Consider the following 21,123-nt stretch of genomic DNA (forward strand, 5'->3'; position numbering starts at 1 on the left):
GCATTCAATTAACTATTTATCGCATTTTGCAAGTGTTGCGAGTTAGCGTGAACAGAGTATCATACTAATTAAGCTTATGCAAGCGGGAACCCTAGAAGTTAAGCTTACTCCCCGTTGTAAGCTTACGAAGGTGAGAAATACTTACTTCCCGTTATCGGTGTCAGAAGATACGACGTCGGGCAAACTTCGGAAAGCCGCAAAAAGTCGACTGAAGAGAGCTTGGGGACACGCCCACATCGCATTTTCCTTCTGCCATATTTAATAATAGCGCACTAAATGATAAAAGAAATGAACATAACTGTTCTGTAGACCAACCGTTATTCTGTGATTTTGCAACATTGGCATTTCACGAGACCTTTAAGACTAGTGTTGATTTGTAGCCTAGTTAATGAAAAATTGCACATTGGCTAATAAATAATATGCTTTACTCATCAATATTCAGTATTTAAAAAAAATGAATATGATTGAAATAGTGTGTAAAGTCTGTATCCATGCTCAAATATTTGATATATGACCTCGTTACTCAAGTCAAATTAATATGCAATTGAAAATTAAGATACTGTGACCCCCTCATCAAACATTTAACATAACTTAATCTCAATGTAACGAATATTTTTCAGAAGTCGAGAAAAACATCAATTCGGGGTTAATGAAATACAATAAATATGCAAATAAGCCAATTATCTGAAAGTCCTTCTCATTAAACTTTCTGCATTATTTGCGCAGGTATGACAAATTACTCTTACGTACGTCATATACATATAAAACATTTGACTAGATTAAGATGTTCCGATGGTTATGCACAACATTTCGACTATTACCTTTTAACTTACAGAGGAAAATAAAGACTTATGGACGAACAGAATTACACACAGAAATTCACATAGAAAACAAATACAAATTTTCCCGACACTGGACTTCGTAGGGCCTCCGTCCTGTTATGTGTAGAAACAAAAATGTTTAGCCAGTAAAATGTAAATGTGAACCGAAAATAATTGCTGCTATTCACTCATGGTAATGGCTTTTTTGTTATGTAACTATAATTCTAAAATATCATCATTTAATTCTTTCTCAAATTTCGACCCATTTTGCCCATTTTTGAGTGAAACTCATTCGCGTGTGTGGCTTAATATAATATTTGTTAGCGTGGTTGCCAATGTCATTTTCTAGTTATTAAGATAATGTGTCATTCTATTGTAGCAATAAGATAATAACAGAGTGTGCCATGTTTGTTGTAGGACAACGCCACAGCATTGCACGTGGCTTCATTTGACAATAATGAAGACATCGCTGAAGTGCTGATTAGCCACGGTGCAGATGTAAATGCTAAAAATGAGGTAAGTCAATAGAAAACAAAGCCTGGCAGTAATTGGAAAAATATTATTCAATACTGCTGCAGTAAATTGAAGACCATGCGTCAATTAAACTTATAACATGTATTAAGATCATTCAGGGAATTTATATACTGAAGTGGTTATGAAATGCAATTTTTATAAAAACATGATAGAAAAAAAGCTATGCTAAACAATGGAAAAGTTATGAAGTGATAAATATAGTATTTGTCCCGTCTCTGAAACCATCATAATTGATACGTTAAAATCACGTCAATCAGCGTGCGTCAGATAGAGAGAGAGAGAGAGAGAGAGAGAGAGAGAGAGAGAGAGAGAGAGAGAGAGAGAGAGAGAGAGAGAGAGAGAGAGAGAGAGAGAACTGCTTGTATAATTATTGTCTGAATACATAGAGCTGCGACAACGGCTCAGTGGGCCTTCATATTTTCACCTTTCAAACTTTTCACTTTAACAAATTAACAAACAAATTTCATGGCTTCTATGTTACACTGATATGCGCTACGCACGACTTAATATTAGTAACAAATACACGATTTCCCTATTTGCCTAATTATCGGTACCTGTTACAATTATAACCTTTTTTCAAATGGGTAAATTTCAAATCCATTGCACTGTCGAATATCATTAATTTTCCTCCAAATTTAAACAGATGGATTGGACGCCATTACACTTTGCATCTAATGAAGTAATCGTCGGATTGCTGTTAAAATCTGAAGCTGCAGTCGACGTACAGACAAAGGTAACTATAATACTAAGTTATTACTATTGGTGCTTGGATTCATCTTATTGAGGGCATTATTGTGAATATTATGTCCTTGAATTATGCTTGACATTGGCTTCAGTTCACGTAATGTTTAGTTTTGAGACATTTTAATCGATAACCTTTTTTGTTAACATTAACTTTAATCAACGAGTAATGAAATAATCAAAACTTGACCGTTTTTTCATCTGAATTGAGTAAACTTCATAAGTTTATCGCAGAATTCATTCTCTGTCGTTATTTCGCTATACACGGGGTTTTACTGGAAGTCTGCACTTGCATAGATTAGAAACAGTCTGACATGTGAGTCAGCCATCAAAGTTCTACTTAAATACAAAGCCTTAGTTGACATGCAGAACATGGTAAGTTATGATATCATAAATTGCCAGATAAGAGTTCTTCAATATTAGGTCAGATGACAAAAAACTTGTCAAATTATTCTAGGAATACGGGGGGGAGTTGGGGTTGACATGAAAACAAGGTGGGGTAAGAAAGTTATTGAAATAAGATACAAACATCAGTCTTAAATAAATACCCGGGCGAGCAGTTTTTATGATTACATTTCTTGCAGTCTGGTGATACACCATTACACCTTGCAGCAGGGCGCCAGAATGATCACGTGGTCAAACTATTACTTGAAAACAAAGCCTCTGTTGATATACCGAACAAGGTAAGATAGGAAATCTGTTATTTTGTACGACAATATAGTGAGGTATTATTTATATCTTAACATATGCTGGCAAAGATTCCAATCACTTGTTAACTGTAAGTGGGATGTGTTAGCGACAGTATTATTTACGATGCCTGAAACAAGGCTATTATCATTATATGACGGGCATGAGCATTAACCTGTTATATCCGAACAAATGCGCATAATAGTCATGGCATAGGAAGGAGTCGAAGGCAAAGGGTCGCAGCTGTGAACTACTCCGTTATTCGATGGCTTATCTAAATTGCTTTCAAGTAATTTCTGAGAGCAGGTACAGCATTCCTATAGCTAACCCTATGTATTAAAACTTTAATTGTACTTCTATGTCGCCAAATTCAAATGGAGTATCGTACGGCTTGGGTTGTATGATAAACTATGCCTTCTATGCGGCCAATGCACTCGACTCTGTCAATTGAAGTGAAGATGCACACTACCCTAACGTCAAGTACGTCCATTGCTATCACGACTACTTGACCTAGTTGACTAGCGTAATGTTTACAATTTTCAAATCTCTTCCAATAGACAATGCAACTAAGTCGAAATCGATGACGCTGATCGAACGATACGTTGGGTGCTATTATATATCTCCAAACTTCAAGTGGAGAATACTCTGTTATTTAATTGGGCTATTTTCACTTCTCCTCCCTCCAGTCTTGTAATAAACATAAACATAAACACTAGAGCGATTAGTTTTATATATCGTTGTATTTCTTGCAGTCTGGTGATACACCTTTGCACATTGCAGCAGGATATGGTCTTTTTATGGTGGCCAAAGTATTAATTGAACACAAAGCCTCTGTTGATGTAACGAACGAGGTAAGTTAGAAAATGGCATATCTTGTAAAAACAAAACAACGTAGGCTATTATTACTGTAATTATATATGTTGGCAAGATACTTTAACTATCATTTGTTAAAAGTTCAAAGAAAAAATACTAGTGACAATAATGTTGACCATGCCAAAGGCCATGGTATTATCATTATATTACTGGCATGAGTACAATCCCTTGTGTTGTGAAATTTATGCAGCCGAAAAAACTTTCATGTCTGAATCCACGCGTCGAAATAGTAGTTACGGCATACAGCATAGTCGGTAACAAAGGATCAACGCTGTGAACAACTCCATTTTTCGATCGTCTTCCGAAACTGTTTTTAAAAAAAGTTTTGGGAACTGGCACAGCATTGCTTTAGCTAACCCTGTGTATTTTTAATGGCACTGTAGTGTCGTCAAATTCAACTGGAGTGTCGTACGTCTTGTGTTGTACGTAGCTTTGCTTTCGTTGCAACCAGTGAAAAAGAATTTGTCAAGCAAAGAAATGATGCCCATTGACCTCAAATATTGCAAGTCACTGTACTCGAAGAATACGTTAGGTGTATTAATGTATTTTGAAAATTCAAGCTGAGAATACTAAGAAGTTTAATAGACTATTTTACATTCTTCTTTTTACAGTCTGGTAACACACCCTTGCATGCGGTAGCATATGCAGGCAGAGACATGTTGGTCAAATTACTACTTGAACACAAAGCCGCTGTTGACATACAGGACAATGTGAGTTATGAGTATCACAGCTTGGAGATGTCAGGAAATATTGCAACAAAGTTTTATATCGATTTACCTGCACATTGGTCATGTTTCATTCCATAAATGGATGATTTTCATTTTGTTGCCTTGCAATTTGGTGAAACGCCATCGCACCTGGCAGCACTGAGTCCTAATAGTCCTGTTTCATAAGTCAGGTCCATGACATATGTACCAACATCAGTGATTGGTTCATCTGGTAATTTAAGGTCCATTTACGTTGCGCTGATTGGTGGGACCTCATGCGTTGGGTCTCATTACTATGTATTATTCACTTTACAGCTCTCTGATTGGTCAATGTGTAGGTCCGGTCCTCCAGTGTTCACGGCCTCATTATGCAATGTCCTACGTGCTTCCTGGCTACCGCTGAAGTAATACGTTATTCGATTTTCACGGATCGGCCGAAAGTTACAACGAAAAATGCCCGACAAACCTTCATGCGTTAAATTTCCATGTTTTTATTTATCCCTGTCCCTTTATGCATTACAGGTATGTTGGCTCATTGTTTTCCAATTGTCACAAGTTCACATTTTTCATTTTCATTTTTGATTTGACGGGGGCATTGGCCGCATCGACAACAGTGAGGTCTGTGAATGACAATAGGACACAATAGAGCTTCAAGGGAAACACATGGGGTTCGTCATATAATTCAGTAAGCCGTTTACCATGTTCCAAAGATCGAAAATTGTGACCGTGTGAGAACAGTTGTTCGCAGTCAACTGAATACAGCTTGTGCCAGCCGTCATAGATTCTTGTGGGTCAGTCGTACTGGTCATAACCTACATATACCGATCTTTGGACAGACATGTATGAATATCTTTCTCGCAAACTCTTGGAGAAATGCAAAATTGACTAGATCAACCATTTCAACCAACAACTGCAGGGAAAAGGACAAAATTTATCCTGGCAATTAATTCATGTATAGTTCACAGTATCACATACAATGCCATGAATAATGAAGAAACTCTCGAACAAGGTCAAATCTAAATGGATGTTTTGACAAATACTCGGCATGAGTACTTTTCTTCATATACTGGAATCGAGCTGCGACCACGTGCAGGCATCATCCAAAAGTACATGAGATTGCATAATGAGGCAGTGAACACTGGAGGAACGGACCTACACTTTAACCAATCAGGAAGCTGTAAATTGAATAATACATAATTAAATGAGACCTTACACATGAGGTCCCTCCAATGACTGCTCCGAAAGTGGACCTTAGATAAGCGGATTAACCAATCAGAGCATGCAGTACATGTGTGTAGGACGTGTAATGTAGGTCATTTTGAAACAGGACTATTGAAACGCTGTCAATGTACTGATAAAAAACAATGCCTAAATCGACAAACAAAGCAAGGCGAGTTATATGTGTCATACATTTAAAGGAGCAGTATATATCGGCAGCAGGCTATGGTGACACAAAATTGTGAAATCAGTATGAGTGAGTCATGAAAATAACAATCTGTCAGTGACTGTATATAGAAATAGCATTAGTCTAACATATACTCTAGCGCAGGTTGTTTTATTTATCGTTACATCTCTTGCAGTCTGGTAATACACCATTACACATTGCAGCTGGATGTGGTCATGATCACGTGGTTAAAGTATTCCTTGAACACAAAGCCTCTGTTGATATAAAGAACGAGGTAAGTTAGAAAATCCTATAAACTGTAAGACACAACGTAGTAGGCTATTATATATATTATATATGTTGACAAAATACCGTGATCATCATTTGTTAAATGTCTGAGAAATAGTGCTAGTGACAGTAATGTTGACGATGACAAAGGCCACGGTGTTACATTTTGAAATTTATAAAATCGCAAAAACTTGCGTGTACCTATTCGTTAAAATAGTAGTCACGGCATAAGAAGTAGTCGAAGACAAAGGATCAACTCTGTGAACAACTTCACTTTTCATAAACCTACCCTAAATTGCTTTCAAAGAAGATTTTGGAACTGGCTAGGAATTGTTCTCACTCCAATGTATTAAACGTAAATTGTACTACAGTAATGTTGCCCAATTTAACTGGAGTGTCGTAAGCCTTGGGTCGCTAGCTTAACCTTGCTTTCGATGTACAAGCATTTTCAGATGCAGTTAAGACATGCACTGACCTCAATTACGCCTGCACTGATCAATACCACAAGACTTTGTTGGCTGGGGTGTCGTTAACCATTTTTGCCATATTTTTAATATACTAAGTAACTAAGTCTAGGCTAGTCACACTAATCGAATAAAACGTTAGGTGTAACGATACACGTGCACATTTCAAGCTGAGAATACGAAGTGTTTTAACGCACTAATTTAATTATCTTGTCCTTTTCAGTCCGGTAATACACCCTTACATGAGGCAGTAATGGCAGACACGGACAAGGTGGTCAAATTACTACTGGAGCACAAAGCCTCTATCGACATACAGAACAATGTGAGTTATGCGTATCACAACTTGCATATATCAGAAATGTTGCAACAATGTTTGATGTTTGTTTATTCACATAATGGCCATATTTCGTTTCCTAAAGGGACACTCCCCCTTTTTCTGAATTGCAGTTTTATGACACACCTTTGCATCTGGCAGTAAAGAGTGACAAATATAACGCGGTCGATGTACTGATGGAATACAAAGCCTCAATCGACAAGCAGAATATGGTGAGTCATGGATTTCATAAATTGTTACAAGCAATACTTCTTTGCAGCAAGGTCAGGTAACACAGAAATCGTCAATTAGTATTTGAACACAGGGGACCTTTTATCATGCAGAACAAAGTGGATGATGAAAATTAGAATTCGCCAATTGTTATACTGAAATAAAATTCCAACACAGTAAAAGATACAGTAGGGCGAGGTGCTTTATTTATCGTTACATTTCTTGCAGTCTGGTAATACACCATTACACATTGCAGCAGGGCGTGGTCATGATCATGTGGTCAAAGCATTACTTGAAGACAAAGCCTGTGTTGATATACAGAACGAGGTAAGCTAGAAAGTCGTTTAATTTGCTCGACACAACATAGAAGGCTATTATTTACATAATTATGTATGTTTGCATAAGACTCCGATTATCATTTGATAAATGTACGAGGAATTAATTGTTCTAGTGACAGTATTGTTGACCATAGTGTAGGCCAGGGTATTGCCATTACATTACTGGCATGAGTATAATGACATGTGTTATGAAATTGATGAAACCGAAAAATTTCATGTCTGAACCTATGCGTCAAAATAGTAGGCATGGCATAGGACGTAGTCGAAGACAAGGGAACAACTCAATTTTTGAAACACCTACCCCTAAAATGCTTCCAAAAATTTCTTGGAACTGGCAAAGAATTGCTGTAGCTCCCATGTATTAAACTTTAATTGTGCTACACTAATTTTACTAAATTTAACTGGATTGTCATAAGCCTTGGGTCATATGCTAAGCCTTATTTTCGTCAAAACCAATGAAAAAGAATGTTTCAGGTGCAGTTAAGATCCGCACTGACCTTAAATACGCCTGCACTGATCAATACCACATGACTAATACGCTAGCGTCTTGAAAACTTTTTTTACCGTTTTTTTTTTCAATATACTAAGTAACTAAGTCTAGGTTAGTCACACTTACCGAACGATACGTGATGTGTAACGATATATATATATGTCGGCATTTCAAGCTGAGAATACTTTAGTAAAGTAACGGACTTATTTATCTTGTCATTTTTCAGTCTGGTAATACACCCTTACATGAGGCAGCAAGGGCAGACATGAACAAGGTGGTCAAATTACTACTGGAACACAAATCCTCAATCAACAAAGAGAACAAGGTGAGTTATGAGTATCGCAAATTGCATATATCGAAAATTTTGCAAAAAAAATTAATGTTTGTTTACCTACATAATAGCATGTTTTATTTCATAAGGGGATATTTTCCCTTGTTCTTGTATTGCAGTCTTATAACACACCTTTGCACCTGGCAGTAAAGAGTAATAATCATAATGTGGTCGATGTACTAATGGAATACAAAGCCTCAATCGACACACAGAATATGGTGAGTTAGGAATTTCATACATCGTTAGAAAAAATACATCTCGGTAGCAGGGTCAGCTAATGCACAAATAGTCAAATTAGAATTTGAATACAGGGGATCGATCGACATGCAGAACAAAGTGGTTATGAAAGTTATACTCGTTCAGTTACGATATTGAAGTAAGATACAAATATCAGTGTTACATTAAAACAACGGCGGATAGTTTTATTTCGTTACATTTCTTGCAGCTTGGAGATACACCATTACACATTGCAGCAGGGGATGGTCTTTGTAACATGGTAAAAGTATTACTTGAACATAAAGCCAATGTTGACATACAGAACGAGGTAAGTTTGAATGCGTTGTGGCTTAAAAGACACAATAGAATGGTGTAAGCTTATTTTCATATATCAATATAGGTTCACAAAGACATCGATCTTTATATGTTAACTACCCGAAGTATAGTCCTAGTAACATTGATAAGCTTAATTGTGATGCCGAAGGCATGTTTATAATCTTATTACTACTTGCATGAGCACCATCACCTTGTGGAATCAAATTTATGTAACCGAAAATAAATTTCATGACCGAACCTATCAGGACAAATAATAGTCACTTCATGGGAGGTATGTAGTTGAAGACAAAGGATCACCAATGTTAACATCTCCATTTTTTCAATCATCTGTTGATACCCTATGCAACTATAATTCTAAGCCAGTCACACTTATCAAATGTATGAAGTTCATACATTGCTAGAAAAAATACATCTCGGCAGCAGGGTCAGCTAATGCGCAAATTAGAATTGGAACACAGGGGATCGGTCGATTGCAGACCAAGTCGGTTATGAAAGTTATAACCCGTTAGTTACTATATTGAAGTAAGATACAAACATCAGTGTTACATAAACAATCCGTGACAAATTACGTCCACTCCTTCTGATGTCGTGATTCTTGATATATCATATTCTAAAACACTTGTTTTGACATTTTCGATTTGAAATTTTGATGATCTGAGTCGTGACAATGCCCCAGTCCTCAAACGTTCACAGTGAATAAAACAGAAGGCAGATGCAAGACATCCTTCTTTTTATATATATAAATACAAGGGCACTAGTCTTTAAATCAAATAAGTCAAAACGTCTTTTTAGCGTGACCAATCACGTCCAGGTGATGTCATCTTTCAGCTGTTCTGGGCTATCATCGTGCCAACTATATCATTGGGCACATTGCTTTTATTCCTTCTGGCCTATACAAATTTAATATTCGATAAGGTACCCTTTTTGCATGTGAGTTTGACCCCAGGTTTGACCCAGAGTTTGACCCACAGCGCCCTCTATCGTTAATTTGATGGAAACGGGGCAGAATACATGGCAATCTGTTGCTAAAAAGGCTTTGCTACAGCACCAACTTTAATCTTTCATTTTTTCACATTGTTAAAGATGTAATATATATACAAATTATTTTATGAACGTCACATTAAGACCATCAAGATTTTAAAAAAACTAAAATTTCGCTAGTTAGAAAATGTACGAGTCAAGCTCGAGCACGGTAATGAGATCACCCAGCACGGGCGGCCGGTCGCAGCTGAAGCTGTTGACCGGCTTTCATTGGCCGCACCTGCGTACTCGTGTGCGGGATACAGGGTAGCTGTACGTATCCACGGAGTTGTTGTGCGGTCGGTGTTAGTTTCCAGTTTTTATATGCTTGCTAGTTACCAGAATGCGAAAACAGCGAAAGAAAACACTCATAAACGAAACAGCACTGCTAAACAAATGTCAGGACGACGGGTGTATATAAAGAAGGGTAAGCTTACAGCCGCATTTAACGTAGCTCTGCATTGCTGTGTGTTACTGCGTTATACGGCCTCCCACCATAGCCCGGCTGACTGCCATAGACAAAATCGCTGGTAGCACCTCGGAAATACGGCCCGCAGTTTCTCCGCCGAAACAGCCGATTTTGAATCCAAAACTTGCATTGATCTACTTTTTCGAGCACACCCACCTCGCTTAGGTACATGATGACTGTGCTTAGCTGCGCTTGTAAATTTACGCAGAGCCCAATTTTCTCTCTAGGCCTATATGCGGGGGAAGCGTTCGTAATTAGTGTGAGCAGTTTTATTGAAGTTCACTGCGGTGGCTTCGCTATCTATTACTGAAAATGGTTGTAATCTGATTCAACCCATGAGCACTCGGGCGAAAACCAGCCCTGCAAACAACATGAACAAAAGAGCATCGCGATATCGAACTTCTAAAGTCGACGTTCATCGAGGAGTGCAACCAGAGAAAATTATGAAATATGTAACAAATCCGATGAGAAAAAGAAAAATATTTACAGGATAGAAAATGTTCATCGTCGATAGTAAATAGCCGAGTGGTTGTTAGAAATAATGTTAATTATAGACTGTTACATCGCGATGTTCATTTGTTTGCGAGGCTGGTTTTCGCGCGAGCTTGGCCAGATCTTTAAGGTTGAGAAATCCTCGATATATATCAGAAAGTATTTACCGCGATTTGAAAAATCTATAGTATCGTCCGTTTTTCAAAGTTGGGGTCGAACTGAAGAAGTCGTGCTTGCTCAGATCTGTAAAGTGATGAAATCTTCGATATAAGCTTATATTGGATATTTACCCGCGATATGGACAATCCAGTTATGAGTATCGTCTATCGCTGTAAATAATGTATTTCGTGGAAGACCAGCCAAAACTCCCGATGATGTCCGATCGGTCCTCTGTCCAAGTCCCGATCGTCAAGAAAATTTTTTTAAAGCCTACATGTAAAGAATGTATTTCGTGCAAGGCCCTCCCGGAAACTCCCGATGATATCCGATCGATCCTTTCAACGAAATCCCGCTAGTAATTATGTGTATGAAGTTTCGTGTGGACATTTAATGAAAAATTGCTTTAAATGTAAAAATGTATTTCTTGCTTGAATAAATTTAATAATGTAAAACATGCAGGATTCTTAACTACCGGCCATGGATGCTATTTTTGAACTAAGAGTCGGACAGAGGTAGTCGGGTGGTCAGATCTGTTAGGGAGCATTCGTTTTTTACAGGGAGGGGGTCGGTGGAAATCAGGGGGGGTTTTACTTTTACGAAACCGTTTTTAAGGGGGGGGTCAAATTTTGCAATCAATGATTGGAAGGGGTCAAGTTTTACAAAGGTTTGTATGGAGTTATGGAAAAAATTTGACTTTTGATTTCACAGAAATGTTACTTGGTCCTTCATACAAAATCTATGAGTAGTCTATGAGAAGCTATGAATAATTTCCTTTAAATACAAAACTAGCTAAATCTGTGTTTTTATAAACTCTTGATTATTGACATTAACATTCTTGATTAGACTAGGGCGATTACAAGTTCATGTGTGTGCAAGAAATTTGATTTTGGAACGTCATGAAAAAGGTTGATTCTCTTTAAATTGTGGTATGTGAGGAAACTTTGAATATATTTTTTACAATTTTACAAAACTAGCTATTAAAATCAGTGTTTTAAAAAAGTTTGACAATTGATATAAATGTACGTGACGAGAATATTATATTTAAAGGAGCAGATCTGAAAAACCAATATGACAATTTAACCAAGTGATTATTTGTAAAGTTCAAAAAGGATTCTTTGAAAGGTCAAAGGTCAAATGGGAAATTATAATTCAATTAAGATATTATTGATACGGACTGTGACATCTGGGGGATGGTCGCTGTTTTTTGTGCATGAAAATTCAAGGGGTGGGTAGCTCTTTTTCTTGCAAACACTTTTGAAGAGCCTATTTTTTTCAGGCCAGGGCCATAGGGTGCGAAGGTTTAATGAATCAAATCTGATGATTTTTTGAGGGGTCACATTTTACAATTGATGAATTGAGGGGGGGGGGTTAAATTTTAGAAATTTGATTTGGAGGGGGTAGCTTACATTTTCATTTGTCCCTCAAATTCCACCGACCCCCTCCCCGTAAAAACGAATGCTCCCTTAAGTGGTTAAATCTCCGATATACATTGGATATTTACCCACGATTTGACAAAGTATCGTCTAGTATCAGAGTTAAAGTCCGAAATCGCCTATATTTATCGGGTTAATATTGGTAATTTTGAAGACTCGGCGTGTCGAGACACAGTGCAAGGAAATCTAGTATGATCGTCTGGTATCGATATTAGAGTCTCGGAATTGCCGATATTTATAGGGTAAATATCAGCTATTTCTCAGCGTGCCAAGAAACGATAGGCAAGAAGTCGTTCTAGGCTGAGGTGTAGTCCCGAAATTGCCCATATTTATCGGTTTATATCGGCGATTTTGCAGACCTTTGAAAGGTGCAGAACATAACTTAGTATCTTGACAGTTTTTAACATTTTAGGCCCTATTAGGCCTACCTCCGACTCGCCGGACTTTCTTTAGCCACTGTCTTCGAAGGAGCTGCTCTGTGGGAAAACGGTAAAAACTAACACCGTTTTTGTTCTGTCTTTAGTCGTTTTTGCACCCAACTGCACTTTATTCATTTTTCATTCTACTGAGCATTAAAAAGTTGTAACATGCAGAACTGCACTAGACAGTCATAGACTCCGAGTCCAATGCTACGGTAAGCTGTCACACGATAAAAATTACAAACGACCTCAAAAGAGGGCTAAAACTGCAGCAAGTGAAAAATAATACAGTAAAAAATTAGGTCGACCAGCGAGAGATAATACTTGCTAAAACGCAGAGGATAAAAACTGCAACAAGTTAAAACAAATACAGCAAAATACTGACCGACCAGCGGGAAGTAAAACACTTGCAAAGCACAGAGAATAAAAACGCAGACGTTTCGGGTGCGACCCTTCGTCAGTGTTGCACTCGAAACGTCTGCGTTTTTATTCTCTGTGCTTTGCAAGTGTTTTATTTCCCGCTGGTCGGTCAGTATTTTACTGCATTTGTTTTAACTTGTTGCAGTTTTTATCCTCTGTTTTTTTACTGTCACACACGGTCATGTATTGCCGATGACACCACGCACGCTCCTCCCATGAGCCCTTTGGCGCCATGGGATTTCGAGTTTATTTTCGTAAATGTCGTCTACTTCAAAGTCTCCTTCGTCGCGCCGCAGTCGCTGGCGGGTGCAAAGATATGGCAAATTTGAGCTGCATTTTATTCAAGGTGGATTTTACAAGGGATAAATGGTGACACTCCCTAGACTGAGTTTTCCTTCTACAGCGCGGAGAATTTCCGACATCGGGGAGATTACACAGCACGGAGATAAATTTCCCACAGCGCGGAGATTTTTACACAGTGCAAACATATTGACACAGCGCGGAGAATTGTCGTTTTCGTCCACGGTACAAGAAACATTAAACAATCTCACTCTCTAGCAACACCTTTTTAGCAATGATGATTGCCCTGTATATTCTGCCCCGTTTCCATCAAACTAACGATAGAGGGCGCTGTGGGTCAAACTCTGGGTCAAACCTGGGGTCAAACTCACATGGAAGAAGTGTACCTTATCGAATATTAAATTTGTATAGGCCAGAAGGAATAAAAGCAATGTGCCCAATGATATAGTTGGCACGATGATAGCCCAGAACAGCTGAAAGATGACACATCACCTGGACGTGATTGGTCACGCTAAAAAGACGTTTTGACTTATTTGATTTAAAGACTGGTGCCCTTGTATTTATATATATAAAAAGAAGGATGTCTTGCATCTGCCTTCTGTTTTATTCACTGTGAACGTTTGAGGACTGGTGCATTGTCACGACTTAGATTATCGAAATTTCAAATCGAAAATGTCAAAACAAGTGTTTTAGAATATCATATATCAAGAATCACGACATCAGAAGGGGTGGACGTAATTTGTCACGGATTATAAACACAAGGGCGGGTAGTCTTATTTCATTACATTTCTTGCAGTTTGGTGATACACAATTACACATTGCAGCAGGGGGTGGTCTTTATAACATAGTCAAAGTATTACTTGAACACAAAGCCACTGTTGACATACAGAATGAGGTAAGTTAGAAAACACTGTGACTTGTAAGACACAAAACAATGGTGTATTTTTATGTTCGCAAAGATATCAATCATTATTTGATAACTACCCGAGGAATATTCCTAGTGACATTGATATTTGTGATGCCGAAGACATGTTTAGTATCTCATTATTACTGGCATGAGCATCATTCCTTGCGGAATTAAATGTATGTAACCGAAAATAAATTTCAAGACCCAACTTATCAATACAAATAGTAGTCACTTTAAAGGACGTATGTAGTTGAAAACAAAGGATCACTAATGTTGACGTCTTCATTTTTTCGATCACCTACCCAAACTACTTTGAAATAAGAGCTTGAACCTGGCAAAGCATTGCTATAGATAACCCTATGTATTAACAATCTTTGTCTAGTAGAATAGTGGTGCTAAATTCGACTTGAGCATTGTATGCTAAGCCTTGATTTCGTCGCAACCAATCTTATGATCATAGTTTTTGATACCATATGCAACTATAATTCGAAGCCAGTCACACTTATCGGATGTATGCATATGTGATTTATAAAAAAATATATTTCTGAATGTTTAAGCTGAGAATACTAGGTCGTTTAATGAATTATTATACTTTCCACTATTTTCAGTCTGGTAATACACCATTGCATGCAGCAGCAAAGGCAAACAGAGACAAGGTGATGGAATTACTGCTGGAACACAAAGCCCCTATTGACATACAGAACAATGTGAGTTATGGGTGCCACAGCTTGCACAAATTATAAAATATTGTAATAATGTTTAATCGGTCACAATACCTCTCAGTTTATTTAAATATGACTGGTTGTACACAGGTCATTTTGAATTTACATGAGATTATGGATTCCACGTGTCAGTCAATGAAAGGACACAATATCTTGACCCAATGTACCTGGCAAAAGACACCAATGCCACGCTCAGGGCATCTCATGGAGCTGACGTGTGACTTTTACGTGCCTTGGCAGCAATCTTGGTTACTATCTTCAATGTTTCAAAATATGAAAGTTATGGTTGCCAGGGTGTCATCGTTCAGACCCTTATTCAGTAGTCTTTGAAAGTACAGAATACCATAAAGAATGGTTGCGAGGTCAAAATTTGCAGACATTTTGTGCTGGGGAAAAAGCCTTGTAGTAGTAATAACACTCCTCGCAGGAGGGTGCGCACTCTGTACGGGTACGATGCACTTTATATAACACTCACTTTGCACCTTGTGTTATATATCGCATATTGTACCAAAATCCTCTGTATACCCACCTTCGGTTGCATTTTTGCTTATGTAATATTACGTTTTTGCAGTCGGGTGATACACCATTGCACCTAGCTTTATGGACTGGTATTGATAAGGCAGTTAAGGTGCTTCTAAAATACAAAGCCCATGTCGATATACAGAACAAGGTAAGCAATCAGTAATTTTGTTTGTAAGAAATACCACAAAATAACATCATGGTAACATCCAGACGAAAGTGAGTCGCGATTGTCGTACACTTGAAGGTTAATTACTGCATTAAGGTTTGACATATCACTGTATTAAAACATCTCTTAACAACGTTTATATGATATGGATGGCATGTTTTTTTTTCTCAAAAAGAGTTGTAATACATTTAAGGAAAAGAGAAAAACTGATACCTGTAAGTACAAAACAGCAAGAGTGAGTATATTGCGCAAAGATAAGCTTAAATGTAAGTTCTACAATACCATCGATCTTGGAACCAATTTAAAGAAATGTTCATTTTCTATTAGGATTTTTAGCTGTCATTCAAACCTCATACAACAGTTTAAAAACAATTTATGACCTTTACAGCTGCTACATCTTGAAGTCCTCAGTGTTTGGTCGCAACACACCTCTAATGTTTCATGTTTAATTGTAAATTGAAAGGCTGGCATTCTCAGGTATTTAAATGAACGTTTTTCCCACGTCTTACTTTTTCAGTCTGGTGAATCACCGTTGCATATAGTAACAAGGAAAGGTAGTGAGGGCACAGTCAAATTACTACTTGAAAACAAAGCTCCAATAGACATCAGTGACAACGTGAGTCGTGAACATCGTAATATTTTTGGTGAATGGCAGTACTTTATTTTATTTTACGTACAACGAGAAAAGAGTGCATTGTTTGTAGGCTCAAGACACTAAGGGTGAATCCAAATTGAGGGCAGACATATAAGCTTGAATGTAAGAGGCTTATAATGTAGATTTTGATTTTAGAACATATAAAAAATCGGGACAGAAATTGTCCTCTAAGTATTTAAAGGTATATAGTCACCTGTAATCTAAATATGCCCATATATGGTCAAAGGGCCTCTCCTTTGTATTCAAAATACCCATGTGAGGGCGCTGTTTTTAAAAAGCGGCCACTTGCTTAAAATCTGTGATTGGTCAGATTTTCTCTCTGCATGGTAACTGTTGCAAAATTGGAACAGGTGACAGTATACCTAAAAGTGTCAAATAAATTCACACCTTAAGACAACAATGTATGGCCTTTTAAGTCACATCTACGCTCCACCTTTTCAGCCTTTAGTCTTAAACACGGCCTTCACGTTGACCGTATCTCGAAAGTCAATATACAGTACACAGAGTTATTTCAGTGACATTTTCCTAATGCCCCGTTTCTCTTCAGTCTGGGAATTCACCGTTGCATAAGGCTGCGAAGACAGGTAGTTTCACAATAGTCAAAACGCTTCTGGAAAACAAAGCGACAATCGAAATCCTAAACAATGTAAGTCATAACTGTCATACATTTCAGACTTTTAAGAACAGTGCTTCATGTAATGTACGACGGGAAAACGGCTCCCAGTAACTTCAAAGAGTTGAGATGAATAATCAGTGTTAAACAGATAAGACTGACTGTAATTTGTTTCATAGTGAAAGTAATCGTTTAATCAACAAAAAGAAATTAGTCATTTGTCCTTAAGATTTTGCACTCCAATTTTAAAGTTCAAACTCACAATATAATTTATGACCTGTATAACCTCTAATCTCACAGTATGTATGTCTTTTTTCAGCTATGGGTCGTAACATGTCTTTAGTGTTGCTTGTGTCTTTAAAGTGAAAACATAGCCCACTAATGCGTTTCAGTGAACGTTATTCCATATCTGTTTTTTCAGTCTGGTAATTCACCATTGCACCTGGCAGCAAAGATAGGTAGTGAAAAAACAGTCAAATTATTACTGGAAAATAAAGCTTCGGTCAACGTCCGGAACAAAGTGAGTCACGATCTTCCTACAATAAGACAGGAACGTCCATGAAACATTAAATTTGAACATATTGTTTTTCGAAATAAACTGACCCTTCTATTTACGACGTCCGTGTGATATACGTCATCGTCGAGTGAAAGGATAATTGTCAAATTAATACATGTGACTTTGTAGGGGAAGTTCTGCTGTAATTATGTACCTTAACATGAACATTTAGCATATTTCCCCTAGGAACATTTTTTCCTAATTTTTTTTCTTACCAGCTGATAATTCGTTATGATTGCACCAACCTACAAAAAGTCGTGATGGTATATAGGTCAGATGAACAGCTAACTACAAGGCAAATTAATTGGTGAAATAAAACCATTTCTTGTTTCTTCGATGCAGTTTGGTAATACGCCATTGCACTTGGCGGCAGAGAGTAATAGCTATCGCACAGTGAAGTTATTATTTGAATACAACGCTCACGATCATTTAAACAACTGGGTAAGTTATAATACAATAACTCTTCGATTTGCTTCGAACTCATAATGCACGGTACCCAGTCATCTAGCGAAGACGCCACAGTCAAAACCGCTCGGCCAAATCCTCGCCCTTAAAAAAGAGTGGTTCAATAAACGAGCTGAGTTGTAATTTTTTTCTGACTGTGACCCCTTCACGTCCTGAATAGTTCATGAAGCACTCGCACTCACAAACTTGCTATAACATATCGCACACAAACTATTATAAAAAATACTATGAGGTTGAATGAAGCCTCTGAAAACGTCATTCAATAATCATTGACCTTTCCTTGTTATGAGTCTAACAATTTATTTCATATTCGGCAACTTCAGGATGACAGGGCAAAAATTATAAAGATTCATTAACATATTAGGCCTGTAATATTGATATTTTATCTGAAGTGGCAAAAAGTCTTGCCGTATTGTATTATATTATTTGACATAAATGTTCACAGGATGTGTTGAAGCAAAGCAGGTGCTGAGGTGATAAGCTCAGCTATTTCCACAGTCTACAAGATACATGGAGTTATTGGCAATGGGTAGAAACGCCTTGATTCTTGTTTTTAATGAAATCAACAGATAATTTATCAAACGTCAGTCAATGTTTTTTCCTGAACTCCTAAAATTGTAGCAGGGAATTTACTTCTGATCGTGGTATAGATATTTAAATATTGGAAAGCAGAATCTACAGATTGTTAATGGTTCATTAGTCAAAAGAGCATTAGATCAACTATTTGTTGTGTTTCTCAACTTTTAAACAAAAAATACTGAGATAGGCTAGTCAATCAAACCTTTGCTATATAAACCAATTTTATAACCAAACTTTTACAAGTGACATAACGACAAATTATTTTTGACTTCAATTTGAATGTTACCTATTGTGCCATTTAAGCTTAGAAAATTTCGCCTGTGACGAAATCTAATGATAAAGTGGGAATCTTTTCCTTAGAATGGCGAACTTCCTGTCGATGTAGCTCGAGGACAATCACCCCATTGGAGAGGTTTGAGTGGAGCAATAGGCGTTGCAAGAGCTTTCATTGAACATTACTATGACAACAATGATGTATATAAGGTAAGAGATTTAACATTACATTGATATATCTGTACGTTTCAACTTGCTTACAGTTGAAAATAGCCCTTATTGAGCCTTTGATCTATACTTTTCAGACACATATGTTAATCAAAGTTGTAAATCAAAATATTATGAGACAGATCGATACTTTTACAGTCACTGTCAAATTTGAATTTGATAAGAAAATCAGATGGGACGGTTGATAGTGTCAGAGATAAAGGGAGTAGAAAGAACAGCGCCATGACAAGCATATGGGAAAAAAGAGAGAGCCTGATAGGAGTTTTCCAAGGCTGACAGGCAAAACATTTTATGTCTTTTCTAGTAATTCGAGTTGTTAATTTCAATTTATATGAAACTAGCTCTTACAAACCATTTCTTATTGCAGGATCCAGCATATGAATATTTTCATGATCATTTATATATAATCCCCTGTATTCGGTAAGACTATGGCTGCGGCTCAGACGAGTGATTCTCCGGGTAGCCGTGGTATCCATGGGCTAGAAACCATAGACAGATACGGCCGCTACACGGGGAATTACGATGCAGCGACGTAGCCATTGGAGTGAGGAATACAGGGGTTGTATATTTATCACATGAATGGATCCAATAATCCGCGAATATACTTTTCAGGCATATAATGCATGAAAAGAACGGCAGGGAGTATTTGAAAATAATGCATGCGCTTGTGTTATGCGGCGATGTCGGGGCAGCATCTATCATGAGCGGGCGACCGCGTTGAATGTTTTTAAGGAACAGTCGTGGCTAACATGGGGTTCGCCCAAGCTGCTTTTAATGGATATTAGCAACTTTTGTTTGGGGTTCTATGCACATCAAGCAAGGGACAGGAAATTACCAGGGATTTTGATAGCATGATATTTATTTTAAACCTACTAAAACATATATAAGTGTGAAAATTCATTCATCAAAATATACTAAAGAACGTTTCCTGACTCAAATTAAAAACAGATACGAGTGTCGCGTAACTCAGAAGTTCAACAACAGGAAACGATGTATAATGTAAATGCAGGATTCTATGAAAGCCCATAAAGGACATTTAAAAAAATGAGTATTATCTCTTGCGTACGAGATACTATCTGGTGCGCACGAGATACCACCTGGTGCGCACCAGATCTATCTTATTCGCACCAAATTGTATCTCATATGTGTCAGTCAGTATCGACAACCATGGTGATTCCGAAATCAGTACGGTAACTGTCACAGTAACCATCACAACTCTGATCTTTCTATGTACTAGCTGAATTTGTTTGACAGACAGCTTTTGAACAAATCTTCAAAAATTTGCCTTGTGAACTTAGAGATCATGTTGCAGGGCAATCTTGATGAAGCCAGTGAGAAAACATTAAATGATGGGAGCCAGAATACTATGCCTTTGAGGTAGTCAAGTCTACTAATGATTCCTCAGACTGACATTTCTTATCAACAGATTCAAAAGATCATAAAACACTTATTGCAATTAGCACATCTTCCTATGGTATAATATTGGTCAAAAAGGTGCGTTTTCGGGATAAAATGTGACATCGGTGATTTCTCTCAATGTCAACATTCGATATGAATAACCTATATTGCCTTGAAGGAGGGACGCATACTTTCATTTAAAATATCCGACATCGGCAACTGTGTCGTTAAATGGGGATTGCTCATACAATGTCAACTGAGTCAGAAAGGATAGTTTCATCATGAAATAAAACATGTATCACTTCGATGAATTTTCAGAAACCAGACGTAAATTAAATAGCTTTGTTTTGAATTAAACACATTGAATAAAAATAGTTTGAAAAACAAATTTCGTTTAAAAATGATTTAGGAGATGATATTCCTTCAGTACAATCATTTTTTAGCACTAAGGGTGGTTGTTACTCATTGAACAAATTGCAAAAGGAGAACAAGAAAGAGGATAAACCTCAAAATCGGCGAAGTGTGACCAGGTTAATAAATTTAAGATGCAAGCTTGATGAGAGGCAATTATCA

General features: G+C 37.4%; 1 protein-coding gene across 2 annotated transcripts in view; it reads left to right on the forward strand.

Moving 5' to 3' along the window:
* The window catches only part of LOC139124474 (serine/threonine-protein phosphatase 6 regulatory ankyrin repeat subunit B-like), a 58,491-nt gene that overhangs the window by 16,388 nt on the left and 20,980 nt on the right, over nt 1–21,123 (forward strand). For both annotated transcript variants that reach the window (XM_070690613.1, XM_070690614.1), the window contains exons 4-23: nt 1,239–1,337; nt 1,999–2,088; nt 2,681–2,779; nt 3,536–3,634; nt 4,268–4,366; nt 5,944–6,042; nt 6,723–6,821; nt 6,947–7,045; nt 7,272–7,370; nt 8,098–8,196; nt 8,322–8,420; nt 8,648–8,746; nt 14,263–14,361; nt 14,982–15,080; nt 15,667–15,765; nt 16,301–16,399; nt 16,986–17,084; nt 17,473–17,571; nt 17,950–18,048; nt 19,012–19,134. In XM_070690613.1, the coding sequence (XP_070546714.1) occupies nt 1,239–1,337; nt 1,999–2,088; nt 2,681–2,779; nt 3,536–3,634; nt 4,268–4,366; nt 5,944–6,042; nt 6,723–6,821; nt 6,947–7,045; nt 7,272–7,370; nt 8,098–8,196; nt 8,322–8,420; nt 8,648–8,746; nt 14,263–14,361; nt 14,982–15,080; nt 15,667–15,765; nt 16,301–16,399; nt 16,986–17,084; nt 17,473–17,571; nt 17,950–18,048; nt 19,012–19,134 (1,995 nt within the window). The remainder of the gene's footprint in view (nt 1–1,238; nt 1,338–1,998; nt 2,089–2,680; nt 2,780–3,535; nt 3,635–4,267; nt 4,367–5,943; nt 6,043–6,722; nt 6,822–6,946; nt 7,046–7,271; nt 7,371–8,097; nt 8,197–8,321; nt 8,421–8,647; nt 8,747–14,262; nt 14,362–14,981; nt 15,081–15,666; nt 15,766–16,300; nt 16,400–16,985; nt 17,085–17,472; nt 17,572–17,949; nt 18,049–19,011; nt 19,135–21,123) is intronic.

This window comes from Ptychodera flava (genome assembly GCF_041260155.1).
Source record: "Ptychodera flava strain L36383 chromosome 23 unlocalized genomic scaffold, AS_Pfla_20210202 Scaffold_24__1_contigs__length_23054250_pilon, whole genome shotgun sequence".
In the NCBI taxonomy this organism is placed as follows: domain Eukaryota; kingdom Metazoa; phylum Hemichordata; class Enteropneusta; family Ptychoderidae; genus Ptychodera; species Ptychodera flava.